At 35.6% G+C, this 17324-nt stretch overlaps 3 protein-coding genes across 3 annotated transcripts; all 3 read right to left on the bottom strand.

The window, feature by feature from the left end:
- Positions 1-4337: 4337 nt before the first annotated feature.
- On the bottom strand, positions 4338-5348 carry LOC148830177 (olfactory receptor 52K1-like). Its single transcript, XM_088921919.1, has one exon. It carries the CDS (start codon positions 5319-5321, stop codon positions 4338-4340), a length of 984 nt encoding a protein of 327 aa, XP_088778045.1. The 5' UTR covers positions 5322-5348.
- Positions 5349-8080: 2732 nt separating this feature from the next.
- On the bottom strand, positions 8081-9058 carry LOC148830176 (olfactory receptor 52E8-like). The gene has a single exon (XM_088921916.1). The coding sequence runs from the start codon at positions 9056-9058 to the stop codon at positions 8081-8083; it is 978 nt and encodes a 325-aa protein (XP_088778042.1).
- A 7005-nt stretch (positions 9059-16063) lies between these two features.
- Positions 16064-17047, bottom strand: LOC148830175 (olfactory receptor 52E8-like). The gene has a single exon (XM_088921905.1). It carries the CDS (start codon positions 17045-17047, stop codon positions 16064-16066), a length of 984 nt encoding a protein of 327 aa, XP_088778031.1.
- Positions 17048-17324: the final 277 nt, after the last annotated feature.

The raw sequence follows: 17324 nt of genomic DNA, 5'->3' as shown, positions 1-17324 counted from the left end.
TGTAGTAATAAACAAGGTAGGAATTGTGAGGGTGGCACGGCATGACATCTTGTGAAATTTCAATGGGAGCAGAGGCCCACGAATCTTAATCAGTGCATTGAGAAATCCATTTTCATTTTATATACCAGCTTTGTAATTCAAAGATAAGGCCCAAGCTTCAGCTTGCAGAGCATTGTGTTCTGAGTGATGACTAAGTGTCATGAATGACCCGCTATGCAAACGGGAGGATGGACCCTGTGCGGTACCTTAGGGGGTTAAGAGACAAGAAGGTAGCTTCCAGAGTAAATGAGGGCTAGACATGAGACGTGGTCAAAGGGAAGTTCTGTGGTTCGTATCGTGAAGAGTAATGAGTAGGCTTCCAATCCAGGAGGGGGCTAGGCGAAAGACGTGGTCAAAGGCATGTTCCACGGTTCGTAACGAGAAAAGCACGGAGAATGTTTAGTAAACTATGGCAAGATAGGAGCTCCAAAGATTGACCAATACCGGGCAAAGAGCAGAGGGTTCTGGAGGGTTTAAGTTTTGTGCGAAGGAGAAGGTGCGCTGATTGATGTAGTGTCATGGTTGGCTGATTGGCAGGAGCGGTGTCATTTGACAGAAGTGCTCGGGGCTGGAGTGTAATTGGCGCGATTGCGCTTCCGTGTGAGAATGTGGTGGGATGAGGGCGTGACAGTAAGACAGCTGTGGCTCCAGATCTCATTCCCTTTTGTCACTGATATGAAACTCATTTGAAGCGCATCCTCTGTAAGAGGTCAGAAGGCATGAATGCCTGCTGGTGGATCACTATAAACTCCCCAGCAGACAGTTTCTATTGCAAATGTAGAGGATGTGCCGGACATGTTTAGTAATTATAAGACAATTGCTTATTTGTTGATTTAGATCAGGAGTGCCCAATCAGTCGATCATGATCTACCAGTCGATCGTGGAGTGCTTGATAGTCGATCGATCGCAGGAATGTTTGGCAAAAAATAAATGGTTGACTATTTACTTTTTTCGATAGTCTAAAAATTTATTCTGATCTGTGCATGTAATGTCATACATTTTTTCGCCCTTGTATGTGTTTGACCCTTGTTGAACGGGTTGTAAAGGTCTCTTCCCTGAGTGCTGTCTGACACTGAAGAAAAGGAGTCAGGAGCTCCCTAAATAGAGAGTGTTGTGTGTGCTACCTAAGAATGTTTTCTTGGTTATTGCCGCACGAACCCCACATTCGCTACAGTGCATATTGGAGTGAAGCAGACTGGCCGTGACAAATTCGTCAGCAGTTTCATAAGTTTGATTGCCTATTTGATAGTTGTAGTGTTGGAGTGAAAATGATGAAGCTAAGAGACCAAAAACTTACCATTACCACAAGGAATGGGAGCATGATTATTTTTTTGTACTTTCGCGTTCAAATCTGCAAAGCTAGCATCTACGCGAAAAAGGGAAATATAGAACAACATTTCAAAACTGCACACAAAACGTATGATGTGGACTTTCCCGCTAAAAGTGAGTTACGGAAAAGAAAAGTGGAAAATGTGACGGAATGTGATGGGACCCAACTGCTCTGTAACCTGTAAAGGAGAAGACCAAAAAGACTGGAGCTTGTGCTCCTGACTGGGTCTTCGTATCCAGACGCAATCCTGAACATCGATTTCAGGTGGCTTCACCATGTGGGATCTGACATACCTCCTTTTCATCTGATGCTGCTGTTCTGCGACCCTGCTGTGGGTGCACGCTGGAGGGGTTGGAGCTCCCAGCCCCAGACCCAGATGGTCAGGACATCGTTGCGAAGCCTATGCCGTTGAGCCTCTCCTGGACTCACTGGTAGGCGGGATTCCGGGCATCCATCTTCCAAAGCTGAGCCTGGAATAGTGGGAGCATCTGGCTTTTGTATGGAGGGGCTGGAAGAGGAGGCAGGTGCAAAAAATCAAGACGAACAAGAAAAAGCCAGAGCGTCCATAAGAGGAGGGGCTTACAATCATGACACCTACATGTTAATCAATCTATACAGAAAGTAATTATAATGATAAACAAACTAGCATCCCATCAATAAGAGCCATTGGGTTCCTGACAGTAGCATGTAGTTGGTGACTATAAACCATTTTTTTAACGTGAAAACTGTAGGAGCAAATCTTTAGATCATACGCCTTAACTACTGTCAGTTATTCTAATTTTAACTAAATTCTGATATTAACTACGTAAATATAATAGGCTTATTAGGACATGGATATTGGGGGGAAAATGGCAAAATATCACAGTACTCATTAGACAATCAATATATACAATATGAAGCTTAAAATTCTAAAAACAGCATAAAAGTTTCATACTATATATTAACTGATCACAAGTCAATTATTTCAGTGTTGTTGGTAGAATCGCATAATAACCTAACAGGAGAACAATTTGCATGTTTGTGCATTCACAGTATATTAAATGGGTTTGATTATACAGTATTTATATCATTATAAATATAACACCATTACAACATAAGCACATTAAGTGACATTTAACATTTTAACATATACTGTATTAGCAAATGAGCAAATCGCTGTATTTGCAAATACCACTTCATTAGAAATGTTTGTAGATAGAATGGGATCAGATAAGGAGGCCAAAAATCAAATTAATTTTAGATTGGACAGTGGAAATTAATCTGGGTTTCACTAGCTTTGTTGAATAGCCACTGCATCCATAACAACATTCATGACAAATGGAAATGCAACTCTCCGTTTCATAAGAAGGATTTCTTCTGTTTCTTGTCTTTGATGACACTTTAATCCAGTCTTGTCTGTAAAAGCTACAAAACTCTTTTCCCAAATTCCCATTTGGGAACTGTAAGCAAGGCAAGATCTTACATGAACAACACACTGTAAGACCAACCTGAATGTTATTCAGTCCATTCAGAAAGAAATTATAATAACAAATAAATTAACACAGTTTTATAACTTAAATAAATGGACAGACTCCTTTAGTGTAGACAATATTTAAATCCTGTTTTACAGTACAGTATATCAGTTTGTGTTGATTAAGGAACCATTAGGGTTTGCTAAGGAAAATTGTGTCCAGCCTATTGATGCCAAAGTAACAGTCTTCATGTTCAAGGGTCATAGCATCATAATTCTTGTCTTAGGGTGGGGTCTCTCATAATTTTACAATAAACTGTGTAGTAAAGTTGTATTGTGATGATGCACAGTTTACAGTACAGTAGCTGCAGCGGCATAAAGTAGTTAAGGCGTATGATCTAAAGTGTTGCCTAAAAGACATTTTAATTCATCATCTGCTGTGATTCTAGAGCCACAGGATTTCTATTTCAATTTTTTTCTTATATATTCTTCTTTTATACTTTCATCATAACAGAAGAAAATGTATACGAGGGATATTTTCTAGGTAATACAATTCTGATAATATTTTTTGAGGATAGTTGTGGCAGAACATGACAAAACTCAATACAGAATTAATAAATATGAAGCTTATAACTGTAAAAAGCATGTTCTATATTCACTAATACCAAATAAATGGTAATGTAATTTTACTAGGAGCATATAAAAGAATTAGTAGAAAAACACTCTGTATCCCTGAGCACTGACAAACTGAATCACCAAGATATGTGTATATTAACATCAGTTAGTTTTTTAGTAAAGTGATTATTACGAGGTGACCTGCCGTCCCTCAGTTTGTGTGTGTGCTGTGATGAAGACTATATGGTCAAAGTGAATCTTCACATTTTAAAGCCATGCAACATATTTTTCCTCTAAGGGAAATACTAACACTGAGTGTAGTAATTAAAATGTCCTTAGGAATGACTATCTGAAAGTCAGAACACTTACAGAATCAATTACAATTACAATCAATTATCATTTAAAATGTTCATTAAAACATTTTTATGAAATGGTCTACAGAGCAATAACATCCAAAAGTTAATGTAATTTTGTATCATTCACTCAGCACAGTAAAGTAGGAGTAACCAGTTCTAATGAAAAAAACAAAGACAAAAGGTTTTAATGCACAATTTTTGATTATTTGATTTTTAATGAATTACTAACAGAAAGCAGATATAATACAATAAACTGTTTTACATAATAGGAAAAACATAAAACATATCTGTGTTTTATGACATGAATACTCTAGATACTACTCTAGGTTTGTATGATAGATTGAAGTTTTGAAAATGTAATCATAATTAAATAAATGAGTATACAATTTTCACTTTATTGAAAATTTAAATGAAAAACAGTAGAACAAATCATAATATATACAGTAAGATTAAAGCATAAAGAAGAAAAATATTGTTTCAGATAATTTTTATTTAAAAACACTTATATTTTTAATAAAAAATGAGATACTTACATTCTTACAATAAATTATTTTTGAGTTACATTTGACACTTTAACCGAGAATGGAGTGATCTTGATATTTCTTAGTAAATTTATTATATGTTCCCATATCTCCTTTGTCCTGAAGCCATAAATAATTGGATGAAAACAGCTGGGAAAAAGTAGATACATTAAACTCAAGAAGACACGAACGTTAGGAGACATTACATTGCCAATCCTATATGAAACAGTGGATAATACAACATACATGTAAGACAAGCACAAGACTATTAAATGGGTAGTACAGGTATGGATTGCTTTACGGGATGACTTCCCAGAGTCTTTTAAAAAAACAGAAATAAAGATTTTGACATAAGATACCATGACTAATATCCAGTCCAGAATTGTTATGAAAATAATTATTAACAGTCCTACAATGCCATTGATTGCTGTGCTTCCACAGGCCAGTCCCACCAGGGCCATATGCTCACAGAAGCAATGATCGATGACATTTGAGTTACAGTAAGAGAGCCTGCCATCAAGGAAACAAAGGACCACAAAGCAAAAAGCACTTCTGATAAAAGATGCACAAAAAAATTTTAGGCAATTAGAAGTGTTTATATAATCACTATAGTGCAATGGAATGCATATGGCGACATAGCGATCTACAGCCATCAGGAGGAGAATGGATGACTGGAATGAACCAGTGAAGTTAATAAAAAACATTTGGGTCAGACAACCAATCAGTGAAATATCATGCCAGTTAAATAAAAAGCTTAACAACATTCTAGGGATGAAAGACGTGGTCAGAAACAGGTTGACAACGGATGTGACACCAATTAAAACACACATTGGAGAGTGTAAACTTCTTTGTTTCTTAATAACAAATATCAAAATTGAATTGGCTGCAACAGACAAGGCAAACATCAGGAAGAAAGGGAAGAAAAGCAGCCATCTCTGTTCATTAAGTGTTGAAAACCCAATCAAAAAAAAATTTGTGTGAGAAAAGTTTTCACCTTGGTATCCCTGCATGTTGATTCCAGTTTTCAAACATCACATTTATCTGGCAATAAATGAAAAAAGTGATTAGTTATAAAAAGGACATTATGTAATAAAATCAAGGTCTAATACCACCTTACATCTTGAAATGAGCAGCAGTGACACAATATCTCAATACACAAATGAACCGAATGAACCCATATGAACATTAAAATATTAACACGAGTTACAACATAACTAGATAAGTGATACAATACCATTAGTGAGCAAACAGTACTTCATTAGAGCTCAAAAAAGAATATATCAAACAGACAAAACAAAGAATAAATCAAACCACCTGCAAATTAAACCTACAGTAATAAGACAAACTTCATGGAATAGCCACAACATCAGTAACAATGTTCATGACAGAGAGTAATACAACTCACTCTTTCACAAAGAAGCCTTCTTGTGTCTCTTGTTTTTGATCATATTTTAATCCAGCATAGTCTTGTAAAACTACTCTTAAATCCCTTTCCCATATTCCCCTGATGAGGTACTAGCATGGTGTAAAAATAATCCTTAATAGTAATACAGGTAATATTTCTTAGGTCACCAAGGTAAGGCCTCACAGGACCAAGACACAAAAACACAGGCCTACAGCTTACATGTTAATCAATCTATACAGAAAGTAATTATAATGATAAACAAACTAGCATCCCATCAATGAGAGCCACTGGGTACCTGACAATAGCATCTAGTTTGGTGGCTATAAACCATTTTTTAAACTTGCATACTCTAGGAGCAAGTCCTAGCCTTACATCTTAAAGGTAAAGAGTGATGAATTTTGATTAAGACTGTTGTACAGTGGATCTCACTTTCTGAGCCGCTTCAATTAAAGTGCATCCCCAGTCACAGGTCAGAGGTCACAAACGTCTACCAGGAAATTGGTGTAGTCTCCCCAGTATTGAAGTTGTTTGAATGGTTTAATGAAGAAAAGTGCTTCTTTTTTTCCAGGGGGAAACAGTGTTCTATTGCTTCACATATTGCCCACAATTGATTAAAGCCACTGCCTGAGACTCTCATGGACATTTTTGCAAACCATGACATAGAGTACTCTGACATAGTGTTCACCTAAGTACCCCAAAAGGGGAAATCTAACAACAACGGGCTATTTTTCCTGGAAGTAGCTAAGCTAACTATAATGAAGTGCAGGAAGAATGAGAGAGACAGGGGATGTGATGACTCTGTTGTTTGATCTAAAAAGGTTATAATGTGAAATGTGAGATGTCTGTGTCACGCCCTCTGCAGCCAGAGGGCACTCCTACTCTATCCTGTCCCTAGTTTCCTGTGCTTTGCTCTCCTTCCGGTGTCTCTCTTTCTGGGGCTATATATTTCCTAGTCACTCATTTCTCTTCGTTCAGCATTGATGTTCAGATGTCCTGAGACCTGCCTAGCACCAGGTCGCCCCACGACACTGCCTGAGGGCATAGGTTTCTATACGACTCCTGAACTGCTGAGCCCGGGCTAACCCTCGTCCAGCTGCTAGGATGTTGAGCTTTTTTCGTTGGATCGAAAGTTGTCAGTATTCAGTCTGCACTCATTTCAGTATTACCACGTTTAGTGAATGGCTGATATTAAAAATGGATGAGTTTCACAAATATAAGTTTTCATCATTGTCTGAGTTATTTTATAATTTGTATTAACTCCTACTTAATAGTAATTAATATTAATATAATTAAAATTTCTATAATGTAAATATAAAATATTAATATTAATATTAATAGTCTTTATATTTTCCTGACATCCACAGTATAATATGGATATCTACAGTATAATAATCCATTAGCAAATCAAGTTACTCATTCACTTCATCCACTTTCAATAACTCCTGTGTCTTTGGACTGTGGAAGGAAAATACATATACATCTACAGTATTTTATTTCCTAAAGATTGTTAAATCTATTATTATATATTTTCTGTAATTCTATATGTTTTAAAAAATTGTTTTCATGTCAAATATGCTACATCTGAAAAAGCCATGATTTGATTCTTGTGCAAACATAAGGACACAGCAGATCCATTTACTGTATTTCCAGGTAACAGTCACATTAATAACATTTCAGAAGTGTTCTCTGACTTAGCAGAGTTTCTCTGTCTCTCTGATACACAGACAAAGGAGATTAATGAACCTTTTAAAGCTAGTCTTTATTTCTAGATGATTTCTGGTAATTACCCAGGATATTTAATTAATGTTAAAGAAAACGTTTGGTTAAGTGTTTCAGTCTGTGATTGTGTTTATATTTTAAAAATAAATATTTATGTGGTGGCCAGTGATATTCCTGAAGAACCATATATTTCAGATTTCACTTAATTCATAAATTAAAATATATATATATATGCAACAATGTACAGTGATAACTTAAGTACTTTAGTCAGGACTGTGGCTCTTTGGGGCCATAACCAGCCACTCTAGACCTATTAAAAATATATATATATATTTTAATTTATACAGTTTTCCAGTCAAGGCCCTTGAAAGCCACACAATAAAAAAAGATTCCGGCTGTACAGTAAATGCAAGACCCTCTAACAGGAGCAATTTTATAAAATTTTGGTTTGCATGCTTGATCCTAATTTCAATTTCTCTAACAATTTCTGAATGCATGCACTTTCTCTAACAATTTCTGAATGCATGCACTTTCTCTAACAATTTCTGCATGCATTAATTTTTGAAAAAAAAAAACTTTATATCAAAATTTCATGTTAAATCACTGCCATTAATGATATTAATAATATCCTAAATTCCTCCTAACTTATTTACTTATTACACTTGACACTGTCACAGAGGAATGAATAATTTTTGGACTTTGAAACAATTTCAACAGCTGTTCTCTTATCTCTTTTGTTCTGATGCCATAAATAAATGGATTGAAGCAACGGGGAAGAAACATATACATTATACTGATCAGGACACGTACATTGGGAGAAAGTGAATTCCTGATCCTGTAAGACAGGAATGCTGTCATGGTGCAGGTATAAGTTACACACATAACGATTATATGGGTAGTACAAGTATGAATTGCTTTTCTTGAAGATTTTCCTGATTTAAATACAGAGTAGAAAATTTTGACATATGAAACAACAATACAAATACAGTCAACAGTTATTACGCAGAAAACTGCTACCAGCCCAAAAACACTATTTAATACCGTGCTTCCACAGGCCAAACTTACCAGGGCCATGTGTTCACAGAAACAGTGATCAATGAGATTTGAGGAGCAGTAAGGGAGATTACCAGCAAGAATGACAACAATCACAACAAATGTGCCGTTCCTGACAACCGTTGCCACAATAAATTTAATAGAATTAGGAATGTTCATGTAGTCATTGTAGCGCAGAGGAATGCATATGGCAGCATACCGATCCAGAGCCATGCAAAGGAGAATGGATGTTTGGAACGAGCCAACAAAATGAATGAAAAACATTTGGACCAGACATCCCAGTAGAGAAATACTATCCCAGTTAAATAGGAAGCCTAACAGCATTTTAGGGATGAAAACTGTTGGCATACCCAGGTCTACACATGCCATGGCGCCTATTAAAACACACATTGGAGAGTGTAAACTCTTTTGTGTTTTAATAACAAATATTAGAACTGAATTAGCAAATGTAGACAACATGAACATCAGTATGAAAGGGAAGAACAGGGGCCATCGCTGGTCTTCAAGTCCATAAAATCCAGTAAAAAAAAAATCAGTGTGGGAAAAATTTCCACCTTGATATTGTTGCATCTCTGCTGTGTTTTCAGTGCTGGACATTCCAAATAAAACATTCACCTAAAAATCAGAGAACACTTTAATTATTATTACTATGATTTTATACAGTATATGAATTACATCAAAGTAAACAGTATTCAGGACTAAACTTTTAGTATTTTTTTTCATTTTGTCAGAATTATTTTAGAAATTCTAATGAAATGAAAAGGACAATGGTCTGTCACATATTTAGAATGCTAAATAAATATCATAGAAAATCATAGAAAATCATTTATTTATATCATTAAGCTTTGAAAAACTGTTAGAGTGTTTTAAATCATTATTGAAACACAAATGAAAAGAAATTGCAAAGTAAAATAACCCCATCAGTTTACATACTTACAGTATAATTTTGACCCTAGATACTTATAACATACTGTATATAATTAAGGTGAAGAGGGAAAAAATAAATGATAATCCAATATTGTTGGTAATAGTGTATACGAGTTCCAGTGTTTCTGTGAAATAATATTAACCCCAACATCAATAACAATTTTAACGACAGCTTACCATGTAAAAAGGAAACCCTTCTTCTGTCTCTTGTCTTTGATTGTGTTTTAATCCAGCTCTTGCAGTAGCAACTCTTAAATCCCTTTCCATTATTCCCCTGATGAGGTACTAGCATGGTTTTAAAAATAATCCTCATAATTATACCTGAGATAACAGTTCTTAAGTCACCAGATAAGACCTTACATGAACAGCACACAGAAACACTGGACAGCAATCAAAAAGTTACACAGTGAATTCAGAAAGAAATGCAACTAGAAATTACCACCGTAGTAGGAGCTATTAATTCCAATTCAAATTATAAAATCATTTTAGTTTTTAGACTTAGTCTTACAGTATAAAAGTTAAGCAAGTGAGTGTCGATTAGGACACTTAACTAAAGCTCCATGAATTGAATTGCAACATCTTTTAGAGGTCAAAGCAGTAAGACCTACTGGTGGATTAGAATAACCTCTCCACATCTCTTACAATTATCTCAGACCCCACATGACCTTACATGAACAGTACACAGATTTACAGGAGCATAAACTTTATGTCTGTTGAGAAAGACCTTTGCAGAAGATCTTACTGTATTGTGAATGCAGACAGATGTCCATTTCTAAGAGAGGGTTGTTAGAAAAATAGACCTAAGGAAATCTTTTATTCCTAATATCTGCACTGATGATCTTATTACAGACAAATGTATTCCTAAAATAAAATAATGAATTGAAAAAAATAAAATAACCAAAATAAATATTAGTGGCCCTCCATTCAGCTCTCTGCGTGGAGTTTCTATGTTCTCCTAATGATTGTGTGGGTTTCCTCTGGGTGCTCCAGTTGCCTCCCACAGTCCAGACATACTAGTAGACATTCTGTGAAAACTGGTCTTTAGTGAGTGTGTGCATGTCTGTGTGTGTGAGCCCTGCAATGGACTTGGATCCCGTTCAAGGTGTATCTTGTCTTGCACCTGTAACTTGTTAGGATAGGCTTTGGACTCAGTATTGGATAATGCAGTTAGAAAATGGATGGACAGATGGAATAAATATTGGTGTTTTAGTCTATAACATTTTAAAACTAACGGTGATCACAATGGACACAACCACAATTTCTCAACCCAAAGCAAATATTACTGTAAGTAAAGTACTGTAAGATCACCTAATTTCCCGTATTTATCACTCCTTTGTGTATATTGTGTCTGAGCATATAACATTTCTTGACCTAGTTGGCATCTGTCTGATTGCTTAAAGTCAATCTTCTTGATTTGCACCTCCTAGGAGATATGCATTCACCTGGTCAGGTGAATACAAAGTTCTAACAGTATGCATTAAAGTGTCTTTTCCACAGAATCCCTTATTACCCCAGTGAGAATCAGAAGCTGTTTTCTATACGGGGAAATTGTTTGTGAGTCTGTCATCTCTTGCTGAGGAATCTGGAAAAGAATGAGTTTTTTATAAGAACAATTATTATTGCCTCTCCATACTACACAGTGCATCAAAGCAGAAAAAATAAACAGAAAGTACAGTATTTGTGACATTTCAATAATAACAGAAAGAAATCGGGTTAGAAAGATAGGAATCCTGGGGTATATTCTATATGGCACTAAAAAGCTGAGCAGATTTGTGTTTCAGATAGTATTGTCACAGTGCAGCTGCTACAATTTATCCCACCCTTACCACCATGGCAACTACTGCTGTTCCTGTAGCAGCTACTGTATGCCTGCTTCAGCCCACCTGATGTTTGAAACTGCTGTGCTTGTAGAAATCACCTCAATTAACCTATTTCATCCCAAATGATGAGCTTTTAATGGCTGCCATACTGTAGTTATAAATATTTCCTGATTTTTAATTTTGGACATACATATGAAAACATTCCAAATATGTTCTATACTTTTTAACTATGCATTTAACAGTTTGAATTTAAATTATTTATTGCAAAGACCTTATAGAGGTCTTTTTATATTGTCATTCTGTTTTAGCAAGTCTATTAATTTGGGAAAGGTCTGATACTGAATTTAAGTAGCTTCCATTTCCTTAAACCTCCTAACTACACAGCTTACTAAATTATTTTGACTATTTTTCCTCATAGTGTTTAAGATGTTGATGTTTTAAAGCATCTAATTGTATGTGTTAGCTAACAAGGAGGATTTCAAGAATTGTCAAGGACACAGTAAAGAGCTGACAAGTTCCCTTACTGTGCTAGAACACCACAATGTGCATTACAGCCTGGAGTACCAGGTCTCTGCTAACCAGACTCTTTAAGCAGTCTTCTAGTGTAAGGTGTGGAGACAGCCACACATTTACACTTCCATTGTATGGGGATATTACTCTACCTCTGTGCTCTAACTGCACATACAAGTTCACAAACTATCTAATAGAAGGAAAAGACCATGAATCAAAGATTGCTGAGCTATTACTGCAGCAGCACTTCACGCCTCCAACATCCCCCCCCCAAGTTATCACTTAGTAAAACTACAGGGGGACGAAGAAGACAAAATCTGTTTCAAAAAATCTGAACACATTTGGACATTCCAAAAAAAAATATTTAGTTAATATGTTGTGTGTAATGATGTGTCCACAAAATTTGCATGGTGAGCTGTATATATATTTTTTCTAAAGAGCCACTTTCCAGCAAGATTTTTAGGTGATACTTAAAATTATATTAACTATTTATTTCTTAAGAAAATAATATAGAATTGTGGCTCTGAATGCCTATAACTGGACACTTAAGACATGAACAGAATACAGCACACATTTTTTTTTCATTTAAATTTCAGTGTTCAAATATTAAAAACTTGAATATTCTTTATGACAAATTCTTCATAAATTAACAATGAGACCACTTAGTGACTACTGACAGCAATGACAAAGGCTTTTGATGATAGTTTAGAGTTTGCGATTCTGAGGGGTTGTAGGGAAATGGCATGGCATTTCTGATTCCATGAAAACAATTAAAATAATTTTTAAAAATGTTACACTGTATTTGAATTAAGGAAACTTATACCTTATCCTGGTTCATGGAAGCCACATAATAAATAGGTTGACCCTATAAATGCAGGACTAATTAATAGTTTAATAAAAAAAATATTTCCTATTGTTTTATTTTTGGATTTCAATTTAATATTACATTTTATTAAAACATTGTCATATTTGTCATTTTCTTCTTGAATCATTAATTATGTCTATCTGATGCAGAATCAATCTCCTCATTACCTTATTGTAGTTCAGGTAGGGAGCTGCGTCAGCATGCGTAGGCTGCAAAGGAACAAGTAATAGGTTTATTCCATGCTGAAGTGGGAAGAAAAGAAACACAACATTTCGGCTGTGGAGCATGGTTCCTTTCTTCTTTTATTAGCATGGAATAAACCTTTACTACTACCTTATTGTTATACAGTATGCTACTGTAGCACTATGCTACACTGGACTCTTAACGGAGGTTTTAACAATTTTTGGACTCTGAACTAGTTTGGTGCTAGCATGGTGTGTTTTCTTGATTTAAATTTAGTTTTACATTATACTCACACATTTCTTAAAGACAATTCTCTCCAAATAATTTCATCAAATAATTTCATATTGAATAACAAATATAAATGATGTTAATAAGATGAAGTCCCTCATTCCCCAGTCTTTTCATGTAAATCGTATGTTACACTGGACACTTTAACAGAAGTCTGACCAATTCTTGGAGCCTGAACAAGTTTCACTATCTGCTCTCCAATCTCTTTTGTTTTGAGGCCGTAAATAATTGGATTGAAACAACAGGGAATGAGAATGTGTATTAATACTAATTAAGACATGGTTATCGAAGGGCATAGAATTCTTAACTCTGTACGATAAATTTTAGAGATGAAAATAGTTGGCATACCCAGGTCTACACATGCCATGGCTCCTATTAAAATACACAATGGAGAGTTTAAAATCATTTGTGTTTTAATAACATAAATAAGAATTGAATTAGAAACAGTAGACAGCAGGAACATCAGAAAGAAAGGGTCCACCGCTGTTCTTTAAGTTCATAAAATCCAACTAAGAGAAATTCAGCGTGGGAAAAATTTCCACCTTGATATCCCTGCATCCCTGCTGCAATTTTAGTACTGTAGTTCCTAAATAACACATTCACCTGGAAATCAGAGAACAGCTGATATGTCATTACTTACCATTTCCATTAATTATTATAATATTATTTTATATATTTTATATTACAATTTAAATACTACATTATTTGCAAAACAATAAACAATGAACATTTGAGACTAAATATGTAAGATGAGGATTAATTTAAATATAATGCAAGTCTATTAAAAAAAATGATATTTTAATATGTAATCAAAGTTAATAATTTCTTTAGCCTTAGCCACCGAGACTGCCTGGCTCCCTTCAGGGCTCGAGGGGGGCACTGGAACAGGAGGGAGAAGAGGAGCCCTGGGAGCAGCTAGGTCCAGATTTCACCAGCCCGGTGGGGGAGCTGTGGGGAAAGACCTCCAGACTCCACCTCGCCTCACTGGGCACACTTGCCAGGTGCCGCGGGGCCTGGAGGATTTTGTATGTGATGTAACCAAGTTATTCGACGTCTGCAGGACTCCAGATGTCTCAGGTGGGAGCAGTGTGGCGCCCTCACCTGGTCTTGCGGCCAAACGGCGCCCAGCTAAAGTACGCGGCGAAGGGCAGGATGGGAACAGTAGCCAGGGTGGGGACTAGGGGGGGCCACTGGCCAGTGCTGCTGATCATCCAGAACAGGTGTACACTTTGTAAAGGTCGCCCAGATTCCTGTGAAATAGTTATCCCCAGTTTTGCATCCCTTTTATACCTGTACAGTGCCCTCCAGAATTATTGGCACCCTTGGTAAAGATGAGCTAAAAAGGCTATGAAAAAATGTCTTTGTTGTTTATCAGCTTGATCTTACACTGAAAATATGAGAGAAATCTAACTTTGCAGTGAGGTAAAATTATTCAAAGGAAAGGAATTCAAAGGCACCCCTGCATTTAATACTTTGTGCACCACTTTGTCAAGATAACAGCACGGAGTCTTCTCTTATAATGCTGGATGATGTGGGAGAACACATATAAGATAGATAGATACTTTATTGATCCCGTGAGGGAAATTGCAGGTATAAAGGGATCTGAGACCATTCCTCCATACAGAATCTCTCCAGATCCTTCAGAGACCTTGGTCCTTGCTTGTGGACTCTCCTCCTGAGCTCACCCAAAAGGTTTTCAATGGGGTTTAAGTCAGATCCTTTTAGGAGTAGGAGGATATTAATTATAATTTCCAGGTATGATCTGTAAATAAAACTGCAATCAAAGGTGGCAGAAAATGTTAACACATTGTTAAACAAGTTTTTTTGTGAATTATCTTTATTAGATATACATTTCCAGAAACAGAACAAAAATTATCATGCACCATTTCTGTCCCCCCTCCCTGTTTCCCCTGTTTCCCCACTAAACACACTCACACCTCACTAACATCAGTGGTGTCAATCTCCAGGTTCTTTAGCTAAGGACCAGAATTCAAGGATCGCACAGAGCTGCCACAAAGGCTCTGTGCAATAAGCAGTCAGCAGCAGCACTTGATACCTCCAACCTCAGTCATCATCTATAAAACAACTTGGAGAGAAAAGGAATATACATGTTTAGAATGCACAGACCTAAACACATGTGGACATTCAAAAAATATATTTTGGAGTATATGTAGAAATATACTTTCTGTCTGAGTGTGAATGTGAGTATGTTTGCTTCAGAGAAATGTATACTTAAAATATATAAGGTGAAAGTTATTATACCGGAAAACCTACAATTTAGCAAAAATTGACTCCTAATCCCTATTTGAAAAATACCAGTTTCTCATGTATGGAAATAACAAATAATTAGATGCTCCAGACCTGTGTTTTTTTTTTCATTTTAATTTCTCAGAAGGAACTTGAAAGACTATAGATTTTATGAGCAAGTTAAAAAACTTAGTATTTTAAACTACTTACAACATTTTCATAAATTTAAAGTGGAGTAATACGAAAAACAAGGCAATGATCTTTGATCAAAGATAGCCTGAAACACTGTACCCAAGACTAAGTTCTTGTGAAATGCATATGATGAAATTTGAAGAACAAAAAACATAATACAACAAATTACTGTATAAGCAACGGAAAGTTGTTTTTTTCCCCAATCTCAATAGCAATGGAATGACTCCTAAATATATTAACAGAAATTTCACAATGCTACTTGTTTAAGAAAATCTACAGTAGTCTATCTTGCTCTCAGAAAGCTAATGAATAGGTTTATCCTGTAAACGTAAGCTGATAAAAAGTTAAAATAAGGAATAAAATGATTAATAAGGATAAGGTTTTGGCAGTGAAATTTTATTCATTTAACATTATACAAATGTTTTACACATTTTATTAAAAAATTGTATTATAGTATTACTGTATATTACATAATTTCATCTTGAAATAGGAATCAGTAGCAGTATCAATCATATTAATTCCTAATTCCCTTTTCTTTTCAGGTTAGATCTTTGATACACTGGCCACTTTAACGGAGGTTTTAGGAAATTTTGAACTCTGAAATAATTTCACTATATGCTCTCGGATCTCTTTTGTTCTGAGGCCATAAATAATTGGATTGCAACAACATGGAATAAGTATGTGTATAATACTAATTAAAATGAGAATATTGGGAGGTAAAGAATTCTTAATTCTATAAGCTAAATATGCAAAAATAGTGCAGATATAACTCACACACATGACTATTATATGGGTAGTACATGTGTGGATTGCTTTTTTTGAAGATTTTCCTGAGTCCTTTATAAAAATAGAATAAAAAATTTTAGCATATGAAATAACAATACAAATACAATCAACAGTTATTACACAAAAAACTGCAACCAGCCCAAAAATATTGTTTATCAAAGTGCTTCCACAAGCCAAATTTACCAGGGCCATGTGTTCACAGAAACAGTGATCAATGAGATTTGAGGAGCAGTAAGGGAGATTACCAGCAAGAACAACAGTAATCACAACAAATATGCCATTTCTGAGAAAAGTTGCAATAATGAATTTAACAGAATTAGAAATGTTCATGTAGTCATTATAGTGGAGCGGAATACATATGGCAGCATACCGATCCAAAGCCATCCAAAGGAGAATGGAGGATTGGAACGAGCCAACAAAATGAAGTAAAAACATTTGGACCAGACATCCCAGTAGAGAAATATCATCCCAGTTCAATAAGAAGCCTAACAGCATTTTAGGTAGGAAAATTGTTGGCATGCTCAGGTCCACACAGGCCATGGCTCCTATCAAAACACACATCGGAGAGTGCAGACTCCTTTGTGTTTTAATGACAAATATAATAATTGAGTTAGCAGCAGTAGACAACATGAACATGAGGAAGAAAGGGAAGAACAGGAGCCACCGCTGGTCTTTAAGTCCGTAAAATCCAATAAAAAGAAATTCAGTGTGGGAGAAATTTCCGCCTTGGAATCCCTGCATCCCTGTTGCAATTTCAATCCTGGAGTTTCGAAATAACACATTCACCTGGAAATCAGAGCACACTTGCTTAAATTACTTTTAATAACATTTAATATAGGATATAAAGGACAGTTTGTAAACAATGATCATTTGAAAGTGAGATTTCAGCCTGATATACAGTACTATAGCTCAGATACTGTATACTGTAAGTGAAGATAACATCTGTCTGTCACATATTTAGAAATACAATGTAGATCAATACATTTTTTGTTGTACAGTATGTAATCTCATCATTACA

Source organism: Atractosteus spatula, chromosome 7 (genome assembly GCF_055471065.1).
Source record: "Atractosteus spatula isolate fAtrSpa1 chromosome 7, fAtrSpa1.hap1, whole genome shotgun sequence".
In the NCBI taxonomy this organism is placed as follows: Eukaryota; Metazoa; Chordata; class Actinopteri; order Semionotiformes; family Lepisosteidae; genus Atractosteus; species Atractosteus spatula.
The sequence above is the reverse complement of the archived record's forward strand: the minus strand, read 5'-3'. Positions and strand labels throughout refer to the sequence as shown.

Coding starts and splice junctions, on each gene's coding strand:
- LOC148830177 (XM_088921919.1), bottom strand. CDS start 5,321: ATGCAGGGATACCAAGGTGAAAACTTTTCTCACACAAATTTTTTTTTG.
- LOC148830176 (XM_088921916.1), bottom strand. CDS start 9,058: ATGCAACAATATCAAGGTGGAAATTTTTCCCACACTGATTTTTTTTTT.
- LOC148830175 (XM_088921905.1), bottom strand. CDS start 17,047: ATGCAGGGATTCCAAGGCGGAAATTTCTCCCACACTGAATTTCTTTTT.